At 37.2% G+C, this 12,406-nt stretch overlaps 1 protein-coding gene across 1 annotated transcript in view; it reads right to left on the bottom strand.

Annotated features, from left to right (window-relative positions):
* Positions 1 to 12,406, bottom strand: part of MDN1 (midasin AAA ATPase 1) — a 127,496-nt gene that overhangs the window by 75,856 nt on the left and 39,234 nt on the right. Inside the window, exons 24-35 of the mRNA XM_063443572.1 lie at positions 9,866 to 10,017; positions 8,541 to 8,719; positions 7,646 to 7,854; positions 7,370 to 7,516; positions 6,450 to 6,591; positions 6,228 to 6,362; positions 5,599 to 5,737; positions 5,135 to 5,273; positions 4,331 to 4,461; positions 3,633 to 3,774; positions 2,932 to 3,061; positions 2,041 to 2,274 (exon numbers count right to left, since the gene is read on the bottom strand). Coding sequence (XP_063299642.1) covers positions 2,041 to 2,274; positions 2,932 to 3,061; positions 3,633 to 3,774; positions 4,331 to 4,461; positions 5,135 to 5,273; positions 5,599 to 5,737; positions 6,228 to 6,362; positions 6,450 to 6,591; positions 7,370 to 7,516; positions 7,646 to 7,854; positions 8,541 to 8,719; positions 9,866 to 10,017 — 1,879 coding nt within the window. The remainder of the gene's footprint in view (positions 1 to 2,040; positions 2,275 to 2,931; positions 3,062 to 3,632; positions 3,775 to 4,330; positions 4,462 to 5,134; positions 5,274 to 5,598; positions 5,738 to 6,227; positions 6,363 to 6,449; positions 6,592 to 7,369; positions 7,517 to 7,645; positions 7,855 to 8,540; positions 8,720 to 9,865; positions 10,018 to 12,406) is intronic.

Below are 12,406 nucleotides of genomic sequence, written 5' to 3' on the forward strand. Positions count from 1 at the left end.
AGTGCTAGCATGAGACGGAGTCTACAACCCACACAAGTGGCTCAGGTAGTGCAGCTCATCCAGGATGGCACATCAATGCGAGCAGTGGCAAGAAGGTTTGCGGTGTCTGTCAGCGTAGTGTCCAGAGCATGGAGGCGCTACCAGGAGACAGGCCAGTACATCAGGAGACGTGGAGGAGGTCGTAGGAGGGCAACAACCCAGCAGCAGGACCGCTACCTCCGCCTTTGTGCAAGGAGGAACAGGAGGAGCACTGCCAGAGTCCTGCAAAATGACCTCCAGCAGGCCACAAATGTGCATGTGTCTGCTCAAACGGTCAGAAACAGACTCCATTAGGGTGGTACGAGGGCCCGACGTCCACAGGTGGGGGTTGTGCTTGCAGCCCAACACCGTGCAGGACCTTTGGCATTTGCCAGAGAACACCAAGATTGGCAAATTCACCACTGGCGTCCTGTGCTCTTCACAGATGAAAGCAGGTACACACTGAGCACATGTGACAGACGTGACAGAGTCTGGAGACGCCGTGGAGAACGTTCTGCTGCCTGCAACATCCTCCAGCATGACTGGTTTGGCAGTGGGTCAGTAATGGTGTGGGGTGGCATTTCTTTGGGGGGCCGCACAGCCCTCCATGTGCTCGCCAGAGGTAGCCTGACTGCCATTAGGTACCGAGATGAGATCCTCAGACCCCTTGTGAGACCATATGCTGGTGCGGTTGGACTGGGTTCCTCCTAATGCAAGACAATGCTAGACCTCATGCGGCTGGAGTGTGTCAGCAGTTCCTGCAAGATGAAGGCATTGATGCTATGGACTGGCCCGCCCGTTCCCCAGACCTGAATCCAATTGAGCACATCTGGGACATCATGTCTGGCTCCATCCACCAACGTCACGTTGCACCACAGACTGTCCAGGAGTTAGCAGATGCTTTAGTCCAGGTCTGGGAGGAGATCCATCAGGAGACCCATCTGCCACCTCATCAGGAGCATGAACAGGTGTTGTAGGGAGGTCATACAGGCATGTGGAGGCCACACACTACTGAGCCTCATTTTGACTTGTTAAACCCCTTAAGGACCAAACTTCTCGAATAAAAGGGAATCATGACATGTCACACATGCCATGTGTCCTTAAGGGATTAAAGGACATTACATCAAAGTTGGATCAGCCTGTAGTGTGTTTTTCCACTTTAATTTTGAGTGTGACTCCAAATCCAGACCTCCATGGGTTGAAAAATTTGATTTCTATTTTTTTATTTGTGTGTGATTTTGTTGTCAGCACATTCAACTATGTAAAGAACAAAGTATTTCAGAAGAATATTTAATTAATTCAGATCTAGGATGTGTTATTTTTGTTTTCCCTTTATTTTTTTTGAGCAGCGTAGTTATATACTGTGCATATATTTCCTTAGATTCAGATAATTATACTTTTTTTTTTTTTTTTTTAAATACAAAGTTTTGTATGTTGTCCTGCTTCTACCCATATACAAAAATATAAATTTAGAAACAAAAAAAAAAATTAAAAAAAAATGCTGCTTTGTCAAACTGTTTCAGTTGTTCAGTGATGGCTACTGGTTTAATCTCTAGAAGCTGTGGACTATGGATTCCAATTATTATTAGCAATTAATTTAGCAAAGCAGATAGTATGCCAAAAGGTTATATATTACATTATTATTATATTAGTATCCTAAAGAAAATTACATAATTGAAGAGACACCCCCCCACCAAAAAAAAACACCCCAAAAAAACATAATGAATGGTCAGACTTTTACTAATGTGTCTCATTCCTGAACTTTAGTAAAGAAACACACTAATGTTACGATTCCTTGAATGTTTAGCCCAACACTTGAAAACAAAGATGTATAATGTAATTAGCTACGCCAAACAGAACAGAATATGCTTAAAATTTATAGTGCCACCAGATAAGATTTCCCTCAAAATGCCTAATAAACTATTAAACCTAAAATAAATAATTGCTGCATTAGAGAGTACTATGCCATATAAGAAACTATATTTTTAGAGGGTTTTTTTTTTTGCATTTCAAGCAACTTACCTGAACCTAAACCATCAATATATACTAGACATGCTGCATGAAGAAAAGCTGTAACTGTATCGAGGCAAGAATCAATAAGATTAATTTCATCTGCCTTGTCTTTTATGGTTGTCGTTTCATTCATAAAATGTATCCACGACAATACATCTCGGATGCTTAGTATACAGCGACGTCCAAAATCTTGGTTTGTCAGCCACTCAATGAAGTCCATAATGAGGTCAGCTATGTTAGCACCTGGAAAAGGAATTACTGATGAGAAACTATATAATTACTTTACTGAACACTTAAATACTTACAGAACAAGTGTGTTAATTTCATATTAAAATCTAGAGCAAAATAGAAGATCATAGGAATAGGAAACAGTCTGTTTTATTTAGTTAGAGTGACCAGTTCCAACTTCCGCTGCCCTACCTCCAGTATTAAATAATTGTGTTTAAGTCAGAATGTTGATCACCCTCTCACTTCACTTCACTCCTTTATTTTTACATAACATTATTGCCTTTCACAAGCTATACATTTAATTAGCCCCTTCTCTCTTGGTTCCCCACTACTTCCTTTGCCTCCTCTCATTACTATATTTCTCGATTTATTATATCTGCCTAACTAGATATTTTATACCATCATCTGCTTGGACAGTTTTCACTAAATTTATACAAACCATGTAAATAACATGTAATACTATAATTTTTAAGTGAACAAAGAAAATCTGAGAACTATATCCTATATGCATGTACCATTCTGAACTATACCATCAGATTTCACAAGTTGGCATGCCAAAAAAATTAATTAAAAAAAAAATTAAAAAAAAATAAAAAAAATTTCTATTGCAATATGCATTTGGACACCCTACACAAGATTAGAACCACTTGAGCGTGGTGCTTGAGGACCTACTGTGGAAATGAGAAGAGCTCAAAGACAGCCCAGGATTTAAGTTGTGTTTGATGATTTCAACAAGATCGCAGCGGTCATTACTTTGTGGACACCAGATTTCTGTGAATCTGTTACGCAGGGCTGGAGAGAGCTGTTAAAGAAAAGGAAAAAAAAAAAAGCTAAATTAATAATTCAGCAAAATCTATATTATCGCTGATATGAGTAATGCAAACTAGCACATTACACTCACTGTTTCTTCCTAAGGAATATGTTATAATATAGGCAACAAAAGAAAAATCGAGATATAAAAGAAAATATAAACTATAATCTGGCTTTCACCCTGCCTTAGTTCTCATAAGGATCTAGCATATGCAAAAATTACTTTAGGAGTGTGAGGAGCTATGCCAAAATGTAGTGCTACCAGGGATATATCTGTGAAACAAAGTTTACATACACACACAAATATATACATACATATATATATATATATATATATATATATACACAAAAAAACAAAAAGCCTTGCACTCCTACCAAAACAGGATTATAACCCGGTGCTTGATTGCACAATAAACATAAGGCCAAAAAATAATCAGCACTCCCAGGATTTACAAATAAGCAAAAAAAAATACTTTACTCCATAGTCTATATATACACACACACAGTTTTTGTTTTTTTAAATTTAGGACACAATAAAGAGTTCAATCACTGAAAACAGTTACCTCCTTTTTACCAAAGTCTCCTCCTGGATTCATAGTGGCCAAAATTCTAAAATTCTTGCCAGCTGTTAACAGCTCAACATCATGCTCATCATCACTGCTTCCTTTTTCAGCCAAGACCAATGTCTTTTCCATTTCAAGAAGACTGCAGAAATAGACATTAATAAAATCTATACAGATATGGGACTGTACATTTGGAAATTTGGTTTAACATTATTTTCAAGGTATTTACAACAAAGCTTAAAAACAACGAACACCCCCCAATAAAAAAAAAAAAAATAATGGAAAATTGCCTTTCATTAAAAGTGCCACAAGTGCATTTGAGTAAAAATTAACTCATTAACATACAATTGTGTTACACCAAATGGTCTATGCACCAAAGTGTTTTTTGTTGTTTTTGTTTGGGAGGAAGGGGAGGAAAGAGTAATTATAAGTTAGAAGATTTCTATTTAACTTTTGATTTCCCTCAGTTTTGCACAAGGATTGTGTCCATACATTGAAAATACAATTTCTAGAAGGTAATCAAACAGAAAAATGCTGTAGTTTTGACAGTTTTATTTTTAATTGATTAATTAAAAGAATATTAAGAACATTATAGGAGAATATTTTGTAGCTGCAAATTACACAAATAATCTAAAAAAAAAAAAAAAAAAAAAACTAAGAAAATTATACGATGCATATTGAAGAGCATTAACTCCTACCTGTTGAGTCTCTCTAATACAGAGTCATCTGCCAGAGAAATTTCATCCATAAGGAAAAAGTCATCATCTTTTATAGCCAATACCAGTGGCCCATCCTGCCACTCAAATAGCCTGGAACTTTCCACATCATCCTTTTATAAAGACAAATAAAAGAGGTAACTTTTGGAGTAAATACATTGTTTACACATGTGGGACCATTTGGAGATGTTAATTTCCTTTGCAAGTGGAAATTCTGCAGACAGAGAAGTCACAAAAACCAAAATGAGGGAGAATGAACTACCTTGTGGGTACAAATGGTTTATAAAACAGCGGTCCTATGACTAGAAGTAAGACTTAAATGTTAACTCCAGGCACCATGACTACTTCAGAGTATTGAAATTACATAGTGCTTGGAGTTCAGCATTTTAGTTTGAAACTCTACACATATAGAGTTAAGGCACATTCCCCAGTATGGTATTGGATAGTGCATGAGAGTCCATTCATGTGGAAATGGGAGCCCCCTCTTGCACCCCACATTTGTAAGGGGAAAGTTAAAATGATTGTGCTCTTCCTTCCCTCATGCATCAGTGGTTCTCAAGACCCTGAAAAAAGTGATTTGTATGCCTTTTGCAACTGTCCAGGGGTTGGAGTTAGTGAGCTGCCTAGGTTGCCCATTCATTCTGAACCAATGGAACAATAAATGTCAAGTCTCCAACCCACCCATAGTATAAACACCAACACCACAATCTATGGTACAAATTAAGAGGATGGGGCCATATCATTGTTCCACCTGGTCAACAGGGTGTCCTGAAATTTTGGACTTACATTGTTTTTTGACCTATTTCTAATTGGACGCAATCCACCCAAGAAATCCGAAGTCTCCATGTGCTGATGACAATTGACAGAATACAGATGTTGATCGGACAAAGCTGCAAACAGCTGGCAGATGGTCGTTTTGCCACACCTATTCAGAATAATACACATAACTTGTAACTGATATACACTAAAGGTGAAAAAAAGCAAAACCACCAAGCCCACTTTCAATATCATAACTCAAAATCAATTCTGTTGTGTTGAATAAATACCACTTATAGACTATTTTTTTAAAAAACATGCATACATGTTTGAGATAAAGTTATGCATAATTGTTTAAAGATACATACACGTTTACAGATATGCATTATTTGTTAAAATAAAAATAATTATAATAATCATCAAAAGGCAAACATTAGAAATATATATTTTAATCAAATAAGAAGAGGTCACCTCATTGACAGTTATTAACATACCCTGTATCGCCAACCAGAAGAATTGGCTCACCGAACTCTAAAGCTCGACCAACAAGTATGGCCAGTCTTCGCATTCCTTTTGTCCATACAATGTGAGAGAATTTTTGATCCATATCATTATTCCGAGTTGATAATTCACCTGGAGTGTGGTCAGATGGGTCAATTAAAAAGATGTCAACAGAGCTTGCAAAAGGACAACTAGATGAGCTCAAGAAAATAAAAAAGCAAGGGATCTAAATCACAGCCCAAGTGGCACTAAACAACATAAACAGGCTTTGGATGCCATGGGAGCCCCAGTGTCATATCACCTAACAACAGTTTTGAGGAAAACACTGAGTGTTTGCAAAGGAATCAAAGCCTTATAACCACTATAATAAACTGAAGTGCACTATAGTGCTTACTGTTCCATTGCATATAGTGATCAGAGGGAATTTGGGGGGCTTTTGGTTTCTTTCACATCCTATTTAACAGATTTTTAAACAAAATATACATTTGAGAGTAAGCAATCAAACCGCAGATTTGAATACTCTAATTTATACGGAAATGTCATGTTTGTCTATTGGCAAAGTGGGTAGAGGAAGCAGACACAGAATGTAGGATTGCAAGTTCATGCTGTATAAATTGCTTACTTAGCTGCTTTTGCACATTTTCTTCTGAGAAAATAATCTGTGGGTCCACATTCTTCTTGAAACATTTCTTTATAACTTTAATGATAACATCTACTTCCTCTTGTTTCCTTACTCTCCCTGCCAGAAGCATGAATCCTGTCAACAAAAGAGAAGGTTATAATCCCAATCAAACCTTCATTGACTACATGATTTTGTAATACATATAAAGAAGGAAACGCATACCGTCGTTTGCCAAATGCTGAAGCCAATCATAATCTCCCACTGTTTGTTCAGACAATCTGTACCGTTCAGCCCATCTGAAAAGATCTCTCAAGGTTATGAAACCGTGCTTTCCTGCAAACACTGAAGATCCTCTTCTATATGCCTGAGGGAGGAGGGGGAGTTCAAGAAAAAAATAAAAAATAAATGTTTACTTCAATCCAATCATAAGAGGCCAGAATAACATAGATCTAAGAGAGAACAATCTATAAGGAATAACTCTAAAACAGCAAAACCCTTTACTGGCAAATAATCTGACACTTGAATTTCCTGCACCAGTACAGCCATCTATTTAAAGGGACTCACCAGTGCCAGGAAAACATATCCGTATTTCTGCAGTGCCCCTCTCACTCACACCCCCCATCCCATGTGGCTAAAGGGGTTAAAACCCCTTCAGTGACTTACCTGAATCCAGTGCCGATGTCCCTCTGCGCTGGGTTAGGCTCCGTCCACGCTCCCCCTCCGACCTAATGCGCATGCTAGGCAACAGCCAGTGGCTTTCATATGGGGATTCCGGCGATGCTGGAGGTCCTCATGCATAGGGTGAGGACACCCAGCGTCGTTTAAAACACTTTGAGTTTTAAGAACAAGGAACTCCCTCTAGTGGCTGACAGTCTGATAGACAGGCACTAGAGGAGGACTTAACCCTGCATGGTAATTATTGTAGTTTATAAAAACAGCAAAAATTACACTTGCAGGGTTAAGGGTGATGGGAGTTGGCACCCAGACCACTTCAATGGGCAGAAGTGGTCTGGGTGCCTGGAATGTCCCTTTAAAAAGCACAAAATACCCCAAATACCTTCATGATTGATATGGATCAGTTTCAATCATACATTCTATGTAACTATCTTGTGATAAAAGAATATTAATTAAGTGCCTATTACCTGGAGCTCTAACATGACAGCAACCAACTTGCTGCAGTACGAGGGAGGAAGGCTGCAACGCTTGTGAAGAATGGATTCCAGTTCAGCACTTGGTAATTCATCATAATGTAGCTCAACAAATCTGTTGCGAAATGCCCTTGATAACACCTGTCAAGAAACAAAGAGGTAAGTAAGTTTAACCGATATATTCTAAACAGGATGCATTTGGGGGGAGGTATGGGGGGAATTAAATAAGAGAGAAAGGTAAGCACTTAATGAAGGTGGTTATGTACAAACCTTCCGGCCGCCATAAATGCCTGGTGGATTCTGAGTGGCAAAAAGCATAAACCTAGGGTGTGCTTTTACCACTTCCTGGGTTTCGGTGATAAAAAGTTCTCGGTTATCGTCCAACAATCTGTTTAGAGCCTCAAGTACATCTGTTGGTGCCAAATTCAACTCATCCAAGATGATCCAGTAACCTTTCCTCATAGCATCAATTAGAACACCTAGCAGAACAAATGCAAATACCTTTTTAATGTTTGTGAAATATGAATATTAAGGGATTAAAAATGCTGGTACTTATTGACAATTCTTTGCCCTGAAACTTGGCATTCGTCACAAACAATATCATGGATCTTTGATCAGCAATGTATCCCATTTACCGGAAAAATTTAAAACATAGGTCTAGGCATCAACTGCCTGTAACAATGCTGCCTGTTTGCAGAATCAGAGGTCAAATTCTACTTACATTGGTTCTTTTGAGCCCAACAAACAGGGAACTGTATAGGTTTTATTACAGTGAACTCATGTAATTTACCTGGTCTGCAGGTAAAATAATAACAAAAATTTAAAAACTGCATTATACTTTATGATTGCATATGTATCATTTCAATGGGTAACTCAATTTGTAGGTAGCACACCATCTTTAAGCATAGGATTGGGGTTTAACAGGATTGCATTAATGTATTGCCTTGACTGGTTGATGCACACAAATAGTTGTCACTTTGAATGCAATAATGATACCATGAATGTGATTTCATAAGTAAAGTATTTTTACAGATAAAGTTTCAATGCACAAATGTAGACAATAAATATTTGTGTTTCAAGTTCAAGAGATACCATAATTCAGATCAATTATGTATTTACTTCACTTTCAAAGTAACAGAAGAGTCCAAATTAAGGTTCATTTTACCTTCCTGGAAAACAAGTTTTCCTGAAGTGTCAGACGTGTAACAGCCTATGTACTCCTGGATGTCTGTGTGCTCGTGGTTGTTAATTCGCACACAATGGTTCCCACTTGCACAAGCCAGCCAACGGATTAAGCTAGTTTTGCCTACAGAGGTTTCTCCCTGAATAAGTACTGGATGAGACCTGCAATACAACCGTTTATTATACTGGGAAAATACAAACATTTATAAAAGGCAAATAAATCATACACTTAGTACAGACATTCATCTCATTTGTACACATATCAAGAAATAAAGAAAGATATCCAAAATATGAATGTGTACACGTCAAGTAAAAAAAAAAAAAAAAAAAAAAAAAATTGTAAATATGCAATCAGCAAAGATTATTCCACAGAATGGGACCTGTTAAAGGACCACTCTAGTGCCAGGAAAACATACTAGTTTTCCTGGCACTAGAGTGCCCTGAGGGTGCCCCCACCCTCAGGGACCCACTCCCGCCCGGCTCTGGAAAGGGGAAAGTCTTTAAAACGTACCTTTTTCCAGCGGTGGGCGGAGAGCTCTCCTCCTCCGATCCTCCTCCCCGTCGGCTGAATGCGCACGCATTCAGCTGGTCACATAGGAAAGCATTCATAATGCTTTCCTATGGACGCTTGCGTGCTCTCACTGTGATTTTCACAGTGAGAATCACGCAAGCGCCTCTAGCGGCTGTCAATGAGACAGCCACTAGAGGAAATAGGGGAAGGCTTAACCCATTCACAAACATAGCAGTTTCTCTGAAACTGCTATGTTTATGAAAAAATGGGTTAACCCTAGAAGGACCTGGCACCCAGACCACTTCATTAAGCTGAAGTGGTCTGGGTGCCTAGAGTGGTCCTTTAACCCCTTAAGGACCAAACTTCTGGAATAAAAGGGAATTATGACGTGTCAGACATGTCATGTGTCCTTAAGGGGTTAAACACAATTTATCCTAAAATACAAAGTCGCTGTGGACAACACAGCTTTAATTTTATAAAAGCTGTTCAACTATTTCCCCTTGGAACTCAGAGACAAGCATTTCACAATAATTTACAACACAGTCCTCACAATGCCCACCAAGCAATTCAGGGTCTATATATTATTAGATTCTTATGCAATTGGATTTTGGATAATACATGGTCCATGGGGAGCAGTTGTTCAGGGTCAAACTGAAACAGTAGAAATTAAATGGAATTCTAAAGCAAATTAGGTTTGCACTTAAAATATACCGGCCGTCTTTGTTAGTTTATATTTTACAGAATAAGCTTTAATAAGATAAACCAAATGTCAAATTTACTCCCCCAGAAGAACTTACCCTGCAGAGACAACTCTAACAAGATCTCTCAAGTTTAGCTTCACAGAGGAAGTTAGGACATAGGATTCATCAATAGCTGGGTCTTTATCTCCCACTGGTATCCAGTATCCTTCTACCTGGACAAACCTTCCTCCATGCGGCTCTGGAAGAGGCTGAAAAAAAAAAAAATCTTACAATCAGTAACAAAGAAACATGGGTGATATGTACTTAGGACAACTTTACTTGAACAGATGATTTTAAGGATGTCTAAGGATTTTATTTCTCCACCTGATAATGGATTGAAAATCTACAGCTGGGATAGTAGACCAAATAATAATACACACAAAAAAAAAAAAAAATGAAAAAAAATTCACACCTGTTATTGTACAGATATTCTATAAAACCATAAATAATCTAGTTTATATGAAAAATGTTGCCATTTCATTTTTTACATAAACAATATTTTTATTTGTATTATGGTGCTATGTATCACACAGCATATATGACAAACTAGACATGATTAACCCCTTAATGACTGAGCCAAATGTACAAGTTGTGAACAAAACAAAACGTAAACAAAACCTGGCATTTGCGCTATATGTCTGTCCAACCGTAATTCACCTCTTTCATATTAAATGCACCCACCCTTATTATATATAATTGTATTCAGGGGAAACAGGGCTTTCGTTTAATATCAAATATTTAGCTATGAAACATAATTTAATATTAAAAAAAAATGGGAGAAAATAAGAAATTGTTATTTTTTTTAGTTCTACATGACATTTTAACTGTCAATGTCATAATACGGTTTGCTTTTACTGCAATGAAATACACATATTTGTATTCAGCACAGTCTCACGTGTAAACCAGTACCCCCTATGTACAGGATTTATGGTGTTTTGGGAAGTTACAGGGTCAAATATAGCACATTACATTTGAAATTGAAATTCACCAGATTGGTTATGTTGCCTTTGAGACTGTATAGTAGCCCAGGAATTAAATTTACACCCATAATGGCATACCATTTGCAATAGTAGACAACCCAAGGTATTGCAAATGGGGTATGTCCAGTTTTTTTAGTAGCCATTTGGTCACAAACACTGGCCAAAGTTAGCGTTAGTATTTGTTTGTGTGTGAAAAATGCAGAAAACTAAAATTTTGGCCAGCGTTTGTGACTAAGTGACTACTAAAAAAGACTGGACATACCCCATTTGCAATAGCTTGGGTTGTCTACTATTGCAAATAGTAAGCCATCATTGGGGTAATTTTCCTTCTTGGGCTACCATAGGGTTTCAAAGGCAACGTAACCAATCTGGCGAATTTCAATGTGAGAAAAATGAAACACAAGCCTTATATTTGACGCTGTAACTTTTGAAAACACCATAAAACCTGTACATGATGGGTACTGTTGTACTCGGGAGACTTCACTGAACACAAATATTTGTGTTTCAAAACAGTAAAAAGTATCACAACAATACCGTCCGTGTAAGTGCTGTTTGTGCGTGAAAAATGCAAAAAACTTCACTTTTACAGGCGATATCATCGTTGTAATACATTTTACTGTTTTGAAACACTAATATTAGTGTTCAGCGAAGTCTCCCGAGTAAAACAGTACCCCCCATGTACAGGTTTTATGGTGTCTTGGAAAGTTATAGGGTTAAATATAGTGCTAGCAAACTAAATTCCCTATACTTTCGGCATGGGTTGTCAGGCAGGTCCCGCTAATTGTAATTAAGATACCTAATTATGTAAAAATATTACATAAATATATATGTAGAATATATATATATATATATATATATATATATATATATATATGTATATATATATATATATAAACAAACAAATGAAGGGAGCACACTAGGACTCTTCTCAGTGGAAATAAAAGGTATTTACTGTATCAAAAAGTTAATACATCTTCTGTGCAGAGTAAATAATCGACGTTTCGACCCTCCTTGGGTCTTTATCAAGACGTCGATTATTTACTCTGCACAGAAGATGTATTAACTTTTTGATACAGTAAATACCTTTTATTTCCACTGAGAAGAGTCCTAGTGTGCTCCCTTCATTTGTTTGTTTATATTTCTACGCGGGATTGCACCTAGGCAACACAGTCTTATTTTTGAGAAAATTGGAGGAGAGTGCCTTGCTTATTTACCTTGGATATATATATATATATATATATATATATATATATATATATATATATATATAAATATAAATATATAGTGATATATACGTATATATTTATGTATATAGAGAACTTGGATCTTCTTGGATCTTCTCACACAGATAAAACCGTTTTTTCAACAAGTCCTTTGGAGTGCTCTGAATCATTGTTCTCTGTATACCTACGCTCTGCAGCACCAAGGCATTTTTTGAGGATAATCACTTAAGGTAGAGTGCCAGATTCCGAATTTGTTTATGTATATAGATATATATTATTTCGTTCTACGTGTATTTTGATATAAATATATATTAACATCACAATACAGTTAGAATGAAATAACGCACATCTATATATTTTTTTATTTATTTTTACATTTTATTTAACGTATTTAC

Source organism: Pelobates fuscus, chromosome 2, assembly GCF_036172605.1.
Source record: "Pelobates fuscus isolate aPelFus1 chromosome 2, aPelFus1.pri, whole genome shotgun sequence".
In the NCBI taxonomy this organism is placed as follows: Eukaryota; Metazoa; Chordata; class Amphibia; order Anura; family Pelobatidae; genus Pelobates; species Pelobates fuscus.